The sequence below is a fragment of the Sapajus apella genome, unplaced genomic scaffold (genome assembly GCF_009761245.1).
Source record: "Sapajus apella isolate SASKATOON/1434 unplaced genomic scaffold, GSC_monkey_1.0 scaffold43, whole genome shotgun sequence".
NCBI classification, from domain to species: Eukaryota; Metazoa; Chordata; class Mammalia; order Primates; family Cebidae; genus Sapajus; species Sapajus apella.
This window is the reverse complement of record NW_022436983.1, coordinates 13,910,814-13,923,626: the sequence shown is the minus strand read 5'-3', so window position 1 is coordinate 13,923,626 and position 12,813 is coordinate 13,910,814. Positions and strand designations below refer to the sequence as shown.

The 12,813-nt window shown below is 60.2% G+C and overlaps 1 protein-coding gene across 6 annotated transcripts in view; it reads left to right on the top strand.

Moving 5' to 3' along the window:
* The window catches only part of SH2D5 (SH2 domain containing 5), a 12,124-nt gene extending 372 nt beyond the window's left edge, over positions 1-11,752 (top strand). Inside the window, exons 1-10 of one of the 6 annotated variants that reach the window (XM_032301172.1) lie at positions 73-976; positions 3,565-3,693; positions 4,014-4,094; positions 4,542-4,616; positions 5,537-5,683; positions 6,914-7,165; positions 7,310-7,478; positions 7,792-7,900; positions 8,607-8,766; positions 9,528-11,752. In XM_032301172.1, coding sequence (XP_032157063.1) covers positions 3,607-3,693; positions 4,014-4,094; positions 4,542-4,616; positions 5,537-5,683; positions 6,914-7,165; positions 7,310-7,478; positions 7,792-7,900; positions 8,607-8,766; positions 9,528-9,731 — 1,284 coding nt within the window. In that variant the 5' untranslated portion in view covers positions 73-976; positions 3,565-3,606 and the 3' untranslated portion in view covers positions 9,732-11,752. Of the gene's footprint in view, positions 1-72; positions 977-3,564; positions 3,694-4,013; positions 4,095-4,541; positions 4,617-5,536; positions 5,684-6,913; positions 7,166-7,309; positions 7,479-7,791; positions 7,901-8,606; positions 8,767-9,527 lie in introns of those variants that run through there. The other 5 variants (XM_032301171.1, XM_032301176.1, XM_032301173.1 and 2 more) reach the window with 5 other exon arrangements.
* Positions 11,753-12,813: the final 1,061 nt, after the last annotated feature.

Below are 12,813 nucleotides of genomic sequence, written 5' to 3'. Positions count from 1 at the left end.
CCGCCCCTCACCCCCGCGCCCGCCCCTCACCCCCGCGCCCGCCCCTCGGGGGCCTCGGCTCTGCAGCCCCAGGAACAGCACTTCGCCTCCGGTGTCTCCTGTTTCGAGAGGCCGTGAAGCAGCACCCCCAGCACACGCACGCACCTCGCCTTCTCCTCACCCCGCTGTCATCACTTTGGCTCCCCTTTGCCGCCCCCACCACCCCAGCTGGGTGCCATAGAGGACGAGGACCTTCGTCCACCAGTGGCGGGGCCTGACACACAGTCAGCCGCGGAAACATTCCAAGAAGGACCAGAGATCCTTATTCCAGGGGATCCCCACCCTACACCTGATGACCTAGAGGCTGAGAGCCTAAGTGGCTTGCCCACGGTCACACCAGCCAACCTCGTTAGACCCCACAGTCCAAGTTCTTGAACCCTGGCTTGGTATCCTTGGGTTTCCCTGATGCTGTTGCCCAGGGCAGGTGGGCATGTGTTGGGCAGTGGGTGTTGGGCAGCCCCAGACCCTCCGGCCAGGAGGCAGCACCCAAGTTCCCCAGCAGGCGGCTTCCAGCTCACCTCCTCGTGGATTGGCGGCCCCCCCCCCCCACAAACTCCAGCAGTAGACACCGTGCTTATCTGTGGGAGAGGAGTCCCGCCATGGCCTGAGGAAGCAGCCCCAGAGACATGGGTTTGATTCCCTGCTCTCCCACTTAAGCTGTGTGACCATGGGCAAGTGACTTACCCCCTCTGAGCCACCGGTTGCTGACCCAGGGTCTGCGGGCTGGTGGTTTCCCTGTGACACAACTAAGCTATGGTGCAGTGCCCCAGAGGGCTTCTGCACCAGACCCACGAAGCAGGCCATCCCATCCTGTCTCCTGTCTCTGAGCAGCACCACCTGGAAAACCTCAGAGGAGAGCCCCATCCTCATCCCGAATGTGTCCCCTTCTGAAGGTGCTGGCCCAGTCAGATTCCAGTGTAAAACCTCAGAAAAACAGGTCTGCCCCAAAGAGATCAGTGGGTGTTTTGTGCCTGGAATGGGTGTCTGTTTCTGGTTAGAGAGAGCCCTATGCCCTCCCTGGTCCCCTGGGAGCCCCCACCCCAACTCCAGGCCTGAGCTGAATGCATAGTGCCCCTCAGGCTTAGGAAGGAGGGAGGAACTTCTAGTTTCCAAAAGGACCGGGGAGATGGGGAAGGATCAGGTGATGGTGGGTGGGGTGGGGCCCCTAAGAGGGCCAGTGGTCTGGCCTCCGCACCCCCAGACCTGGGACACTGAGGATGCCTAAAGCTGCAGCTCTGGGTGTGGAGGGAGGGGCTGCTGCAGCCCAGGACACAGCTGTGTGCACGTGTGAGTGTGAGATGCCTGAGCGGCTCCTCCCCATCTCACACTTGGTGCCGGAGGGGCAGCAACCGCCCTGCAGAATGGGAAATGTGCCCTTCCCCCCTCCTCCCCACAGCTCTCCTTTCTCTCCTTTGCTTTGTCTTTCTTGCCCTTCTCTGCTCCTTCCTCTGTCCCAGCCACCCCTCCATCCTCCATACCTTCCCTCTCCTTTTCTCCTCATTGTGTGGTCTTTGCCTCCTCCCTCCCCACTGGCCACCATCCTGGCCAGTCCTGGCCCCAGGATGTGACTGTGAAGTTGAAAGGTGGCTTCACTGGAAGCCCCCTCCCACCCCCTCCTTACCTGGAAGCGATGTCATGAGGCTTTAGCGCCGGTTGCACATCTAACTTTGCTTTATTTAAACATAAAAGGTACAGTAGGTAAAGAATATGATGTGAAAATGATCAGGATGCAATGGCCCAGAAAAGCAGGAGGGCAACCAGGATAGGAGGGGCAGCAGGAAGCCTCAGGGGACGGCGCAGGTGCAGCGTTTTTTTTCTGGCTCCTGGCTGCTCACTGAAAGTGGACCGCTGCAGGCACCTCCACCCTGGCCTGAGCCTGGGGCTAAAGATCATGGGCAGGCAGAGATGGGTCCTTCCCAGTCTCTTGGTGCTAAGAGTCAGTTCCAAAGCCCCCTAGCCTGCCTCCTTAAGCGGGAGCACACCAGGGACCCGTCCTTGCTGCCCAGGGCCCTGATGGATACCTGCTCTCTGTGGTGGGAATCAGAGTCCCCAGGCAGGCCTCCCCTGCCTGGCCCTCCCACCCTGGGTGGGCGCCTGTCGGTGTGGCCAAGGGCAAGGAGGGGAGCAGAAGTGTCCTCCCAGGCTCCCTCCTGAGCCCCAGGCTCTGTTGAGTTCAGGTCCAAGCCTGGCTGGCGTCGGGCTGGGCTTCGGCTCCTCCATTCAGTCCTCATCTACCCCTCACGTGACCCAGGTTTGCAGATGAGGAAAGGGAGGCTCAGAGGGTTGAGGCAGCTTGCCCAAAGTCCCACAGGATGTGGACCCAGGACTCTCTGATCCCAAGTCTAATTCCATATTAATTGAACACCAGCTGCATCCTGGGCTCTCATGGGAAGTGGTATGTTCCCTGCCCTTGAGGACAGTCAACTAAGGGGGGTCCACTCCTCTCTTCGACGACTGGATGTGGGAGAGGGACCCTAGGAAAGACTAGAACCTGGGTGGGCTGGGTGGTGGGTGGGTGCTCCTTAGCTCCCAGGGCAGTTCTCCTTCCCCATACCCTGTCTGCATCAGTGCACTGTCTGGCTGAGTTCTGGTTTTCATGATCTGCAAGGGGCTGGGGGGCTCAGGAAGGGACTGGAGTCCGGCTTGGGCTGAGTGAGGCAGGGGTCCTGCAGCAGGTCCCTAGCCTCATCAGCTCTGGCCATCCAGCTCGAGGCCATCTTCATGAACTACGGAGCTCCTGCCCTAGAACCTGCTATGGCTCCCCACTACCCACAGGGTGGAGTCTGAATTCCCTAGTCTGGCATCTAAGGCTGATCCCAAACTGGATCCAGCCTGTTGTTCTGGAAGGCCTGAGTTTGGCCTGCGGGCCCCGCTGCCTCCCTTCCTTTGTGCCTTTGCAGACTCTGTTTCTGTGGGTGTCACTGCCCTTCTCTTTTCGATGGTGCCCTCTCAGGTGGCCCTCGCTTCCCTCTGGCACTTTGTGCAAGCTGGTTACAGGTCCATCCCTTGACTTCCACCCCCTGGGGACAGGCCCCAGCCCAGAGCTCCAGGCTCCTCAGTGCTTGCTGAGTGAATGAGTGAGGGACCCTGGGCATGTACTGCCACACCCTTCAGATCTTGACCCAAACCTCCCTCCTCAGCGAGGGCTTCCCAGCAACAGTCAGCCCCGAAGCTGACGGTTTACAGTCTCCTCCTTGCTCCATCCCCGTCTCGTGATGATCAATCTTACTATTTAGTTCAACGTCCTTCTCCCCAACAACAATGGAAGCTCCCTGAGGGCAGTCAGAGATGTCATCTTTTTCTTCGGGCTTGGCTCCTCCATGGCCAGGGCGCTGCTCAGCACTGCTGCACACACAGCAGCTGCACACACAGCAGCTGCACACACAGCAGCTGCACACACAGCAGCTGCACACACAGCAGCTGCACACACAGCAGCTGCGCAAGAAGCCCGTGAATGGATGGCCAGTGAGGGGCACTCTTGTCTTGCCTGCCTCGAAAGCAGCCCTTCCCCACTGCCCTTTGCAGCCTCCCCTCCCGTGGAGCTGGAAGCCAGATACCCTGGGGGCCATGCAGAAGTCGGGGGCTGGGGGCCGCAGGGCCTCTGACTGCGGGCTGGCCCCTCACCGGCCCAGGTGCATCACCAAGTTTGCCCAGGTGGGTGGGGCTGCCCTGTCCAGGTGCTGGTGGTGGGAAGTGCTGCGGGTAAAGGACCTATTTCCACATCTTCCTTCCCTGACGTGGACTGGGGAGTGTGTGTGTGCCCTGATGAGGGGCTGGGACTTCAGACAGCCTCAGTGACCTGACCAAGGTCACCTGCTGGGAAAGCAGCAGAGCCTGGGCTTTGAGGATTGAGCTCTGTCTGTCCATGGCCTGCGCAGCACAGCAGATGTGTGTTTGGGGGGCATTTGGAGGATGGGGTCAGAAGCCACGGGCCTGACTCCCCGCCTCACTCCCTCTGCCCCACTGCCGAGCAGTACGTGGGCTCCTTCCCCGTGGACGACCTGGACACCCAGGAGAGCGTGTGGCTGGTGCAGCAGCAGCTGTGGGCGCTGAAGGTGGGTGGCCTGGGAGGGCACTTCCCTAGTGAAAGTCACAGCCTTGAAGACCAGATCAGCTCCACCCTCTCCATGTTAGAGATGGGCAGAGAAGCCCAGAAACGGGCAGGACACAGGTCCTATTGGTGGCGGGCTGCTCAGGACACACACCCAGACTCCAGGGCCCCATCCCTTATGCCCTGGGCTGCTAAGACCTGGGCCCCACAGCCGGAAGCCACAGATGAAGATGTGGGTGATGGTCATAGCCTGGCCAGCGGTGGCTGTGGCTAGGGGTGGTCTGCCCAGAGCCTTCCACACTTTCCCAGCACCAGGGTTCCACCAGCCATGACCCCACCCCCTGGCAGGGGTGGTAGAGTGGGCTGACAACCTTTGGCAGACGGCACTGAGGCTGAGCGGCCAGCGGGGCGTGGGAGGTGGTGCCCGTCCCCACTACTCTTCTCCACACAGGACTGTCCCCGACGCCGTGCCGTCATCCTGAAATTCAGTCTGCAGGGTCTCAAGATCTACAGCGGGGAGGGTGAGGTAGGAGGCCCTGGGGTACGGGTGAGGACTGGACGGGTACAGGCGTCTCCACCGTCAGATGCGCTCTCCTCCACCCAGGTCCTGGCCTCTAGCCTTAGCTCGGCCCCTGTGCTTCCCCTGGCGCGACCGCCTAGCAGCTCTGGGCCTTTGGACTTTCTCTGAGGGCTGCCTCCCAGGGCCAGCTCAGGCAGCAGCTTCCCACCCCTGGGCCTCCAGAATCCTTCTGGGGGCCACCGCTCCACCTGAGCATCAGGAACATCCAGCCACTGTGGCTCTGGCAGCTGCCCCGCCCCGCTGGTGGGCCGCGTGCAGCTTCACCCAGGTGCGCGGTAGGGCTGCTGGCTGGCCACTGCCCCTCCTCCCTGCCTGCTGCAGCCTCGTCCTCCTGCTGAGCCAGCGTGGGGCAGACACTAACTGTGCACCAGACTGCACCCCACAGCCACGGGCATCAGTCACTTACCACTGAGGCACACCTGGTGTCCCCAGAGCTGGGCATTGCAGGGCCCTGGGGTCAGGTCCTGTGCCACTCACATGAGGTCCCACTGATCCCCACCAGCAGCCCTATCGAGAGGTCCTGGTACCTCCCTACCTGACACGTCACAACAGGCACTCAGAGGATTGCCCTCACCTGCCCAAGTCACAATTGAGTGGCAGAGCCAGGATTCGAACCCCAGTCACCTGCCTCCAGGAACCAGGCTTGTCACCCCAGTGCCTGTCACCACTCCCATTCTCTGTGCCACCAGCAGACTGAGCATAACATGGGGGTGGTGATCTTGAGCCCAGGGGCCACAACATGAAGGGCAAGGGCTTGAGACTGGGGGGCCTGGAAGGAGGGAGGTCTCTTCACTCCTGCAGGCTGGCGAGCAGGGTTGGGGCCACCTGATGGGTCTGCTGGGGGCCTCATGCTGCTGCCTTGCCAGGTGCTGCTGATGGCGCACGCTCTGAGGCGCATCCTCTACTCCACCTGGTGCCCCGCCAACTGCCAGTTTGCCTTCATGGCCCGAAACCCACGGAGCCCAGCCAGCAAGCTCTTCTGCCACCTCTTCATGGGCAGCCAGCCAGGAGAGGTATCTGGGGCCCGAGGCAGGGGACTGCCATGGAGGCCGGAGGAGCCATGTGCTGGGCGTCAGAGTGGGTTCCTTGAGGGCTTTGCCAGGGTGGCCTGATCCCCCTCCAGGCACACACCCCTCGCCACATTGGCTCTTTCTGTGGCTCTGCCCACTGAGGACACCACAAAGCAAGTCAGTGGCCTCAGCATTTCCTGGGGCCCAGGGGTGGGAACCTGGCCACGTGCCTGGAGAGTGGAAATTCACACAGCCAGACCTTTGCTCATGCCGTTCTGCCTTACACCCCCTCTCTCATCTTGGTGCATTCCACTCACTCTTCAGGGCTCAACCCATGTGTCTGAACCCCTCCTCGGCCCCTCTGGATGACCCCTCTCTCTAGGGCCCTGTGGCATGAACTGCGCGCTACTATCGTCTGCTCTAATTACAGGCACTTGTGTTCTTTGAGGACAGAGTCTGGACCAGGTCTTGAGACAGCACTTGGCCCAGAGCAGTCGGGGTGGGCAGGTAGATCAGAAAGTCAAAGCCAGCCCGGCTGTCGTGAATGGTGAACGACAGAGCCTCGGCGGCCAGGCGCGGCAGGCAGATGCTGGGTTTGGTTCTGACCAGCGAGCATTTGCTGTCATCCTGTATATCCAGCCCTGTGCTGGATACTGGGGTGACAGGTAGCTGAGATGTGGTCCCTGATCTTCTGACACTCAGGGTTCTAACACGTTGGGCCTGGACGGTGTGTGTGGCACGTGGGATGCGCTGCTCCTGACAGCACTGGGCCTGCTCTGGGAGTTTCCTGTGCTCCATTTCACTGACTCCTCAAAGGGGCACAGGGGGGTGCCATGCTCTGCCCAGGGTCACACAGCGGCTCCTACATGACAGAGCCAGGATTGGAATCCGGGTTCTGACTTCAGGCCTGGGCTCCGGGCTATTCCTGGAAGAGGGTGCTGACTCGATGTGCAGGGCTGGGGGGACCTGGGGGCAGGAGCGCCTGAGCTCAGCGTCCATTGTCCTGCAGCACAGCAGGCCCTCGGTGTTCATTAAATAAATAAAGGAAGCTGGTGGAGGAGCCTGCATGGTGGTGAGGCTTTGAAGGAGAAGTAGGAGTTTTCCCAGGAAGAATGGGAAGAGCATCCAAAGCCAAGGGGCTGTGTGCACCCATGGTGGGTGGGTTGAGGCCCAGTGAGTTCCCTGGGAGACGGAGACCTCCTCCCACTGAGCCCACCTCTCTCCCTCCCCCAGGTCCAGACCCTGCACTTGCTCCTGTGCCGCTCTTTCCAGCTGGCTTACCTCTTGCAGCACCCTGAGGAGCGGGCCCAGCCCGAGCCCTGCCCAGGGCCCGCAGGGGAGGTGTCTCTCAAGCCACTGTCCAGTTCTGGAGGTCCCTCTGGGGGCTTGGTGCGGGAGCCCTTTGGTCGCCATCAGCTCTCTCAGAATGTTCACGCGCTGGTCTCCTTCCGGCGGCTACCAGCAGAGGGGCTGGTGGGCAGTGGGGTACGCAGCACCCCAGCCAAGGAGTGGGCAGTGGACAAGGGAAGTGGGTATGGGTTTGGGGGCATGTCAGGGGCAGGGGTTTCACTTGGCCTGACATGGCTGGACGTGAGCCTACCTGCCCGTGGGCCCCTCTTGGTGCCTTAGAAGGAGCTGCCAGAGTCGGAAGGCCGTGCCCGCCATGCCCGCCTGGGGAATCCCTACTGCTCACCCACGCTGGTGCGCAAGAAGGCCATTCGCAGCAAGGTGATCCGCTCGGGGGCCTACCGCGGCTGCACCTACGAGACCCAGCTGCAGCTGTCGGCTCGGGAGGCCTGTGAGTTGTGGGAGTGCGCCTGCCCTGTGTGCACCAGGACCGTGCCTGTGTGCTCCTGGGCCAGCCAGAGGTGGGCGTGAGCGCTCGTGTGCCTGTGTGTGTGTGTGTGCGTGCGCGTGCATTGGGGTCTGTGCACAGGGGACTGCAGACAGTTGTGAATGGACGAGAACTGGCGGGCGGAAGGCCTGTGTGCGGATGTGTCTGCTGAGCAGGGCAGAGAGGGCTGGGGAGGACACCCCCGTGTGTGATGAGGCCTGCGGCCAAGGGAACAGGAGGACTCAGCCACTCTCCTGAGTCCTGACGGTCTCCACAGTTCCTGCCGCGTGGGAGGCCTGGCCACGGGGTCCTGGGGGCCATGCATGCCTGGTGGAGAGCGAGGGCAGCCTGACAGAGAATATCTGGGCCTTCGCTGGCATCTCCAGGTAGGAAGGGCCTGGCCTGGTCCAACGCCCAGTTCCTTGGGGTGGGCAGAGAAGTGTGGGCTTCCCAGTCCCTGAGGCACACACTCCTGTGCCTGGGCAGAGCGCTCCCAACCTCGGTGACCTCAGGCCTGGGACTTCACCACCCTGGGCCTCTGTTTTCTCAAATGTAAAATGGGATTAATGAAAGGAGCTTCATCTTAAGGCTGTGGAGAGGGTCAGTGAGGTCATCCAGGGGGAGCCCTCAGCACCTGACCTGCACAGGGCAGCCCCCTAAGCGTCCACGCTTTAAGCCTGTCTCCTGAGGCTGTCTTGACATTGCCAACAATTACAGACCCTGGAGAAACCTTTTAAGCTTCTAAAAGCTTCTTTCTGTTGAGGCTGACTGTGAGTCAGGCCCCATATTGGGTTTTGTTGTTGTTTTTTGTTTTTAAATTTTATTTTAGAGATAGGGTCTCATTCTGTCGCCCAGGCTGAAGTGCAGTAGCACCATCATGGCTCACTGCAGCCTCGAACTCCTGGGCTCAAGTGATCCTCCTGCATGGGCCTTCCAACGTGCTGGGACTACAGGCATGAGCCACCGTGCCTGACCAACGCACCGTGTGTTTAAGGGCATTTAATCCGCAGGCCGCCTGGATGTGTAGGGGCTGTTGTGACCGGTGCCCAGGAGAGCAGTGCTGCCTTCACCCTGTCCCCTCTGTGCCCCTAGGCCCTGTGCCCTGGCCCTGTTACGGAGAGACGTGCTTGGGGCCTTCTTGCTGTGGCCTGAGCCGGGTGCCAGCGGCCAGTGGTGCCTGTCCGTGCGCACGCAGTGCGGTGTGGTGCCCCACCAGGTCTTCCGGAACCACCTGGGCCGCTACTGTGTGGAGGTAAGAGTGCAGCGGCCAGAGGGTCTGGGCTCCGCCCCACCACTGCTCCATCCCTGCCCCTTCCTGCCCTGCCCTTTTCTCACTGCTGAGGTCCTGAAGCCTCACCCCTATCCCTGTCCCCCATTGGCTCTCTCTGGCCTCGCCCCTCATCCAATTCCATCCTGCCTCTACCGTCCCGCTCCTTCCTCATTGGCCCTGCCGGCCTCGCCCCCAGCTGGCCCACTTTGCCCCACCTCTTCTGGCTCTGCTCTGACCTGAAGCTCTTGGAGGACAAGGGAGGTCCTTGGTCACTGAGGGCCCCTCTCTCCAGAGGGGGCTTCAAAAGGTACCTATAACAGAGTGTTGAGCTGGGGTCATGTCTAACATTTCTGCAGGAATCCTGGCTTTCCCATATCCTAGCCCATCTTAGCAGAGGAGGAAACTGACTCAGAGAGGGCAGGAGCTTGCCTAAGCTCACACAGCCTCTGAGTCTCCAGTGTGATGTCTTGTCCTGCCCCACCCACCCTGGTTTCTCGGACGGGGAGGGGGTGGCGAGGCTTTTCACATGTGCGCCCTTACTTCCAAGCTAAACCTCTCAGTCCCGCCCAAGCTGGGAAGAGAGAGAGGGAATGGTGCCTGGTTCTGCCCTGGCAGCCCACTTGAAGTCTCTGGGCTCCGTTTGCTGCTGTCTAAAGTGGGCAGGCTCCTATGGGAGCAGGTGGCTGGTGCCTGGCCTGAGCCCTGGGGAAGGGGACTGGAGCTGAAGCCCCTTCCTCCACCAGCACCTGCCGGCGGAGTTCCCCAGTCTAGAGGCTCTGGTGGAGAACCACGCGGTTACCGAGCGCAGCCTCTTCTGCCCCCTCGACATGGGCCGCCGGAATCCTACCTACGAGGAGCAGGACTGTGGGCCCCCAGGCAGGCCGCCCCGGACTCTCCGGCCCCTCAGCCATGCCAAATCTGAGGCAGAGCTGCAGGGCTTGGGCTAAGAGGTAGGGCCCCGTCCCACAGGCCCCGCCGCTCCCTGGCTCCGGGGCCCCAGCAGCCTCTCTGCCCATCTTGCACCCTCTGGTCGCCAGTTCCATCCAGTCACCCTGCCCTTGGAGCAGTCTCCATCGCTTCACTGTCCGTGGGAGGGGCACCCTGAGGTTGGGTATCACCACTGGCTTCTCGCAGAACGTGGGGCCCGCTGAGATTCCAGGAGGGCAGGTGGAGTCGCAGGCATGAGCCGGATAAGCTGTCGGGTGGCTTCGGATGCTGGGACTTCTGGGCTTCCGCTTTGTCCTGGGCCAGGAGTCTGTTCATGGCAGAGGTGCGGCCCTCCCCTAAGGAGGCCAGGCCTTGGGGCCTTGACTGGAAGTCTCCAGAAAGCTCATGAGACGAGTGAGAGTGGGGGGCTTGGGGAGGCAGCAGTGAGTTCTCACTCTGGGCAAAGACCTGGGGGAGCCGCCCTGTCCCTGAGCAGAGACCGCTCTGTGGAGCTTGTGGCCAGGAGGCTGGGGCCAAGCCCCATCCGGGCTGACAGAGCAGGGCTGTGTCTGAGAGCGAAGGATGGGTGGGAGCTGCAGAGAGGGCAGGAGGGACAGAGCAGTGCCCAGTGCTCACGCCGGGGCGGTGGGGGGGGGCCTCCTGTGTGCAGAAAGCAACGCGCACCAGCAGACAGGCCGAAGCTCTCCATGCCGGCTCCACCCAAACCTCAGTGCTGTGCTTCCTTCTCTCTCAGAAGGGAGGCCCAGGCTCACACTCTACCCAGGAATCACCAGGACACCCCCACCCCAGCTCACTTCCTTTAGCCATTCCACAGGCAGGGGCCGGCAGTGAGCTGCAGGTTTAGAGGGGTGGCCAGGGCCCTTCCCAACTCGCCCGCCCGTGGTCTGCCTTGGGAGGGAGGCTGTCTGATGCCGGCATTCCCCTTAACATGGCGCTGACCCGTGGCTGCCAGGGGCCACCCTGCCTCACCTGCCAGCTCCACTGGGAATGGGGTCAGTCACAACAGAACCGTCCAAGGGTGGACCTGATGTGGGCCCTGCCAGGGGTGCTTGGCCTCAGCGGGCCACGGGAGACCCAGGGAAACGACTCTAGTGTGAGATAGTGGTCCCGCCAGTGACCGACAAGCCCAGGTATCCTTCTTTGTAAGCAAACTTGACAAATGTGAATCTACTGAACTAAGTGATAGGACAGGTTCATTTTGGATGAACTTCTCTGCTTGAAGCAGCAGCCGCATCCTGAGCCTGGGGGCTGCCCTCTCCCCACGTGGGAGCGGTGCAGAACTGTTCAGTGCCTTGAAAGTAACAGATTTCTGACGCTTGGAAGGAAGTAGGCAGCGCCACCAAAGCAGAAAGAAGGGAGGCAAACTTGGGGGGTGAGAACAGAGGCCCAGGCCTCGTGTTCCCCATCTCCAACTCTCCAGCAAGGACAGGTCTTTGGCTTGGGACCTTGTCATTTCCTTGCAAGTCAGGTGAACTATCCTGTCACAAAAGATAGAAGGAAACTGCCCTTTGGGGCTTCTTGTCCCTGGAAAGCCAGCACTGGTTTTATGCTGACTGTGTGTGGGAAGCTGGGACTCTATCTGACAGCCACCTGTACTAGAACCATCCCCTTCCTGGACAAACCGCTGGCCCCAGCCTCACATTCCCCTTGCAAGGAGAGAGGGCTTTAGCAATGTCCTGGGCCTAGGATTATAGCCCAGAGATGGACACTTCAGGAGACCTGGTCATTGGTCCAGACTCGGGCCTGGTTTTCCTGGTGAATTACCTGTGTGGAGAAGCTACCAGGGGCATGTTTGCCACACTGAAGGGACCAGTGTCCACTAAGCACTTCAGCATCGCTTCAGCCAGCATGATGGATCTCATGTTACAGGGCGGGCGGGGCTTTCAGCCCCCATTTGCAGACTCTTTCATGTCTTCATCAGACCACAGTTTCCCCTGTTCAAATCAGCACCACCTCGGTAGCCCCGCTTTCCTTGCTGTGTGGACTTGAAACAAATAAAATGTGTTGCTTCAGTCTGGTACAGACTTCTTTCCTTCGAGGGGTGAGGTCTTTGTCGTTTCCCTGTTTTGTTTTTGCCAACTATACCTTCAGCTCGTGCTGAATGGTGAACCAGAGGTCCCATCCTCAAGGCTCAGAAGGAATTGGCCAGGAAGACTCAATCAAATGACATTCCTCTTCTGCTGTAACCTTCAGTGGGTATGTCTATAGGAAAAAGACTCAAGTCCTTCTTTTTTTTTTTTAAGATGGGGTTTCACCATGTTGGTCAGGCTGGTCTTGGAACTCCTGACCTCAGGTGATCCACCCGCCTTGGCCTCCAAAGTGCTTGGATTACAGGCGTGAGCCGCCATACCTGGCCCAAAGACTCAAGTCCTTCTGCACTGGCAACCTGGGCTTGCTTTCTGCCTCTGCAGCATGCCCCTGGACCTCTGCACAGCCCGGACTGGTGGCCCCCTCCTCCCCTGCCTTCACCTTGTTCACTCCTCAGCCATCAGATTTCAGCTCCAGTCAATCACAGGATGCCTGCCCTACCCCATGGGCTGAGTGAGGTTCCTTTTTTTTAGATGTTCTGTGGGCCAGGCGCAGTGCCTATAATCCAAGCATTTTGGGAGGCTGAGGTGAGAGGATCAGTTGAGCCTAGAAATTGGAGACCAGCTGGGGAACAAAGTGAGATCCCATCTCTTCAAACAAGTGGCCACTCGGAGGCTGAGACAGGAGGATTGCTTGAGACAGTGAGGTTGAGGCAGCAGTGAGCTATGATTGTGCCACTGCAGTCCAGCCTGGGTGACAGGGCCGGCCCTGTTTAAAAAAAAAAAAAAGTTGCATGGAATGGATTCTTCAGTTTGTAATTACACTTTCATTTACGGGATTTTGTTTCTTGTGTCTGTCTCTCCAGCGAGATCATGGGCCAGGAGGGCTGTCTCCCCAGCATCTGTCATGGTGCCTGTCATGTAGCTGGCGCTCAGTGTTAGTGCAAGGAAGAGCCCAGAGGTGTGACAGAGGTGCTCTTTTGGCTGGGGAACTTGCACTGGGCTAGGAGGGATAGGCCAGGCAGCCTTCCATCCAAAAGACTTGGCTTTTTTT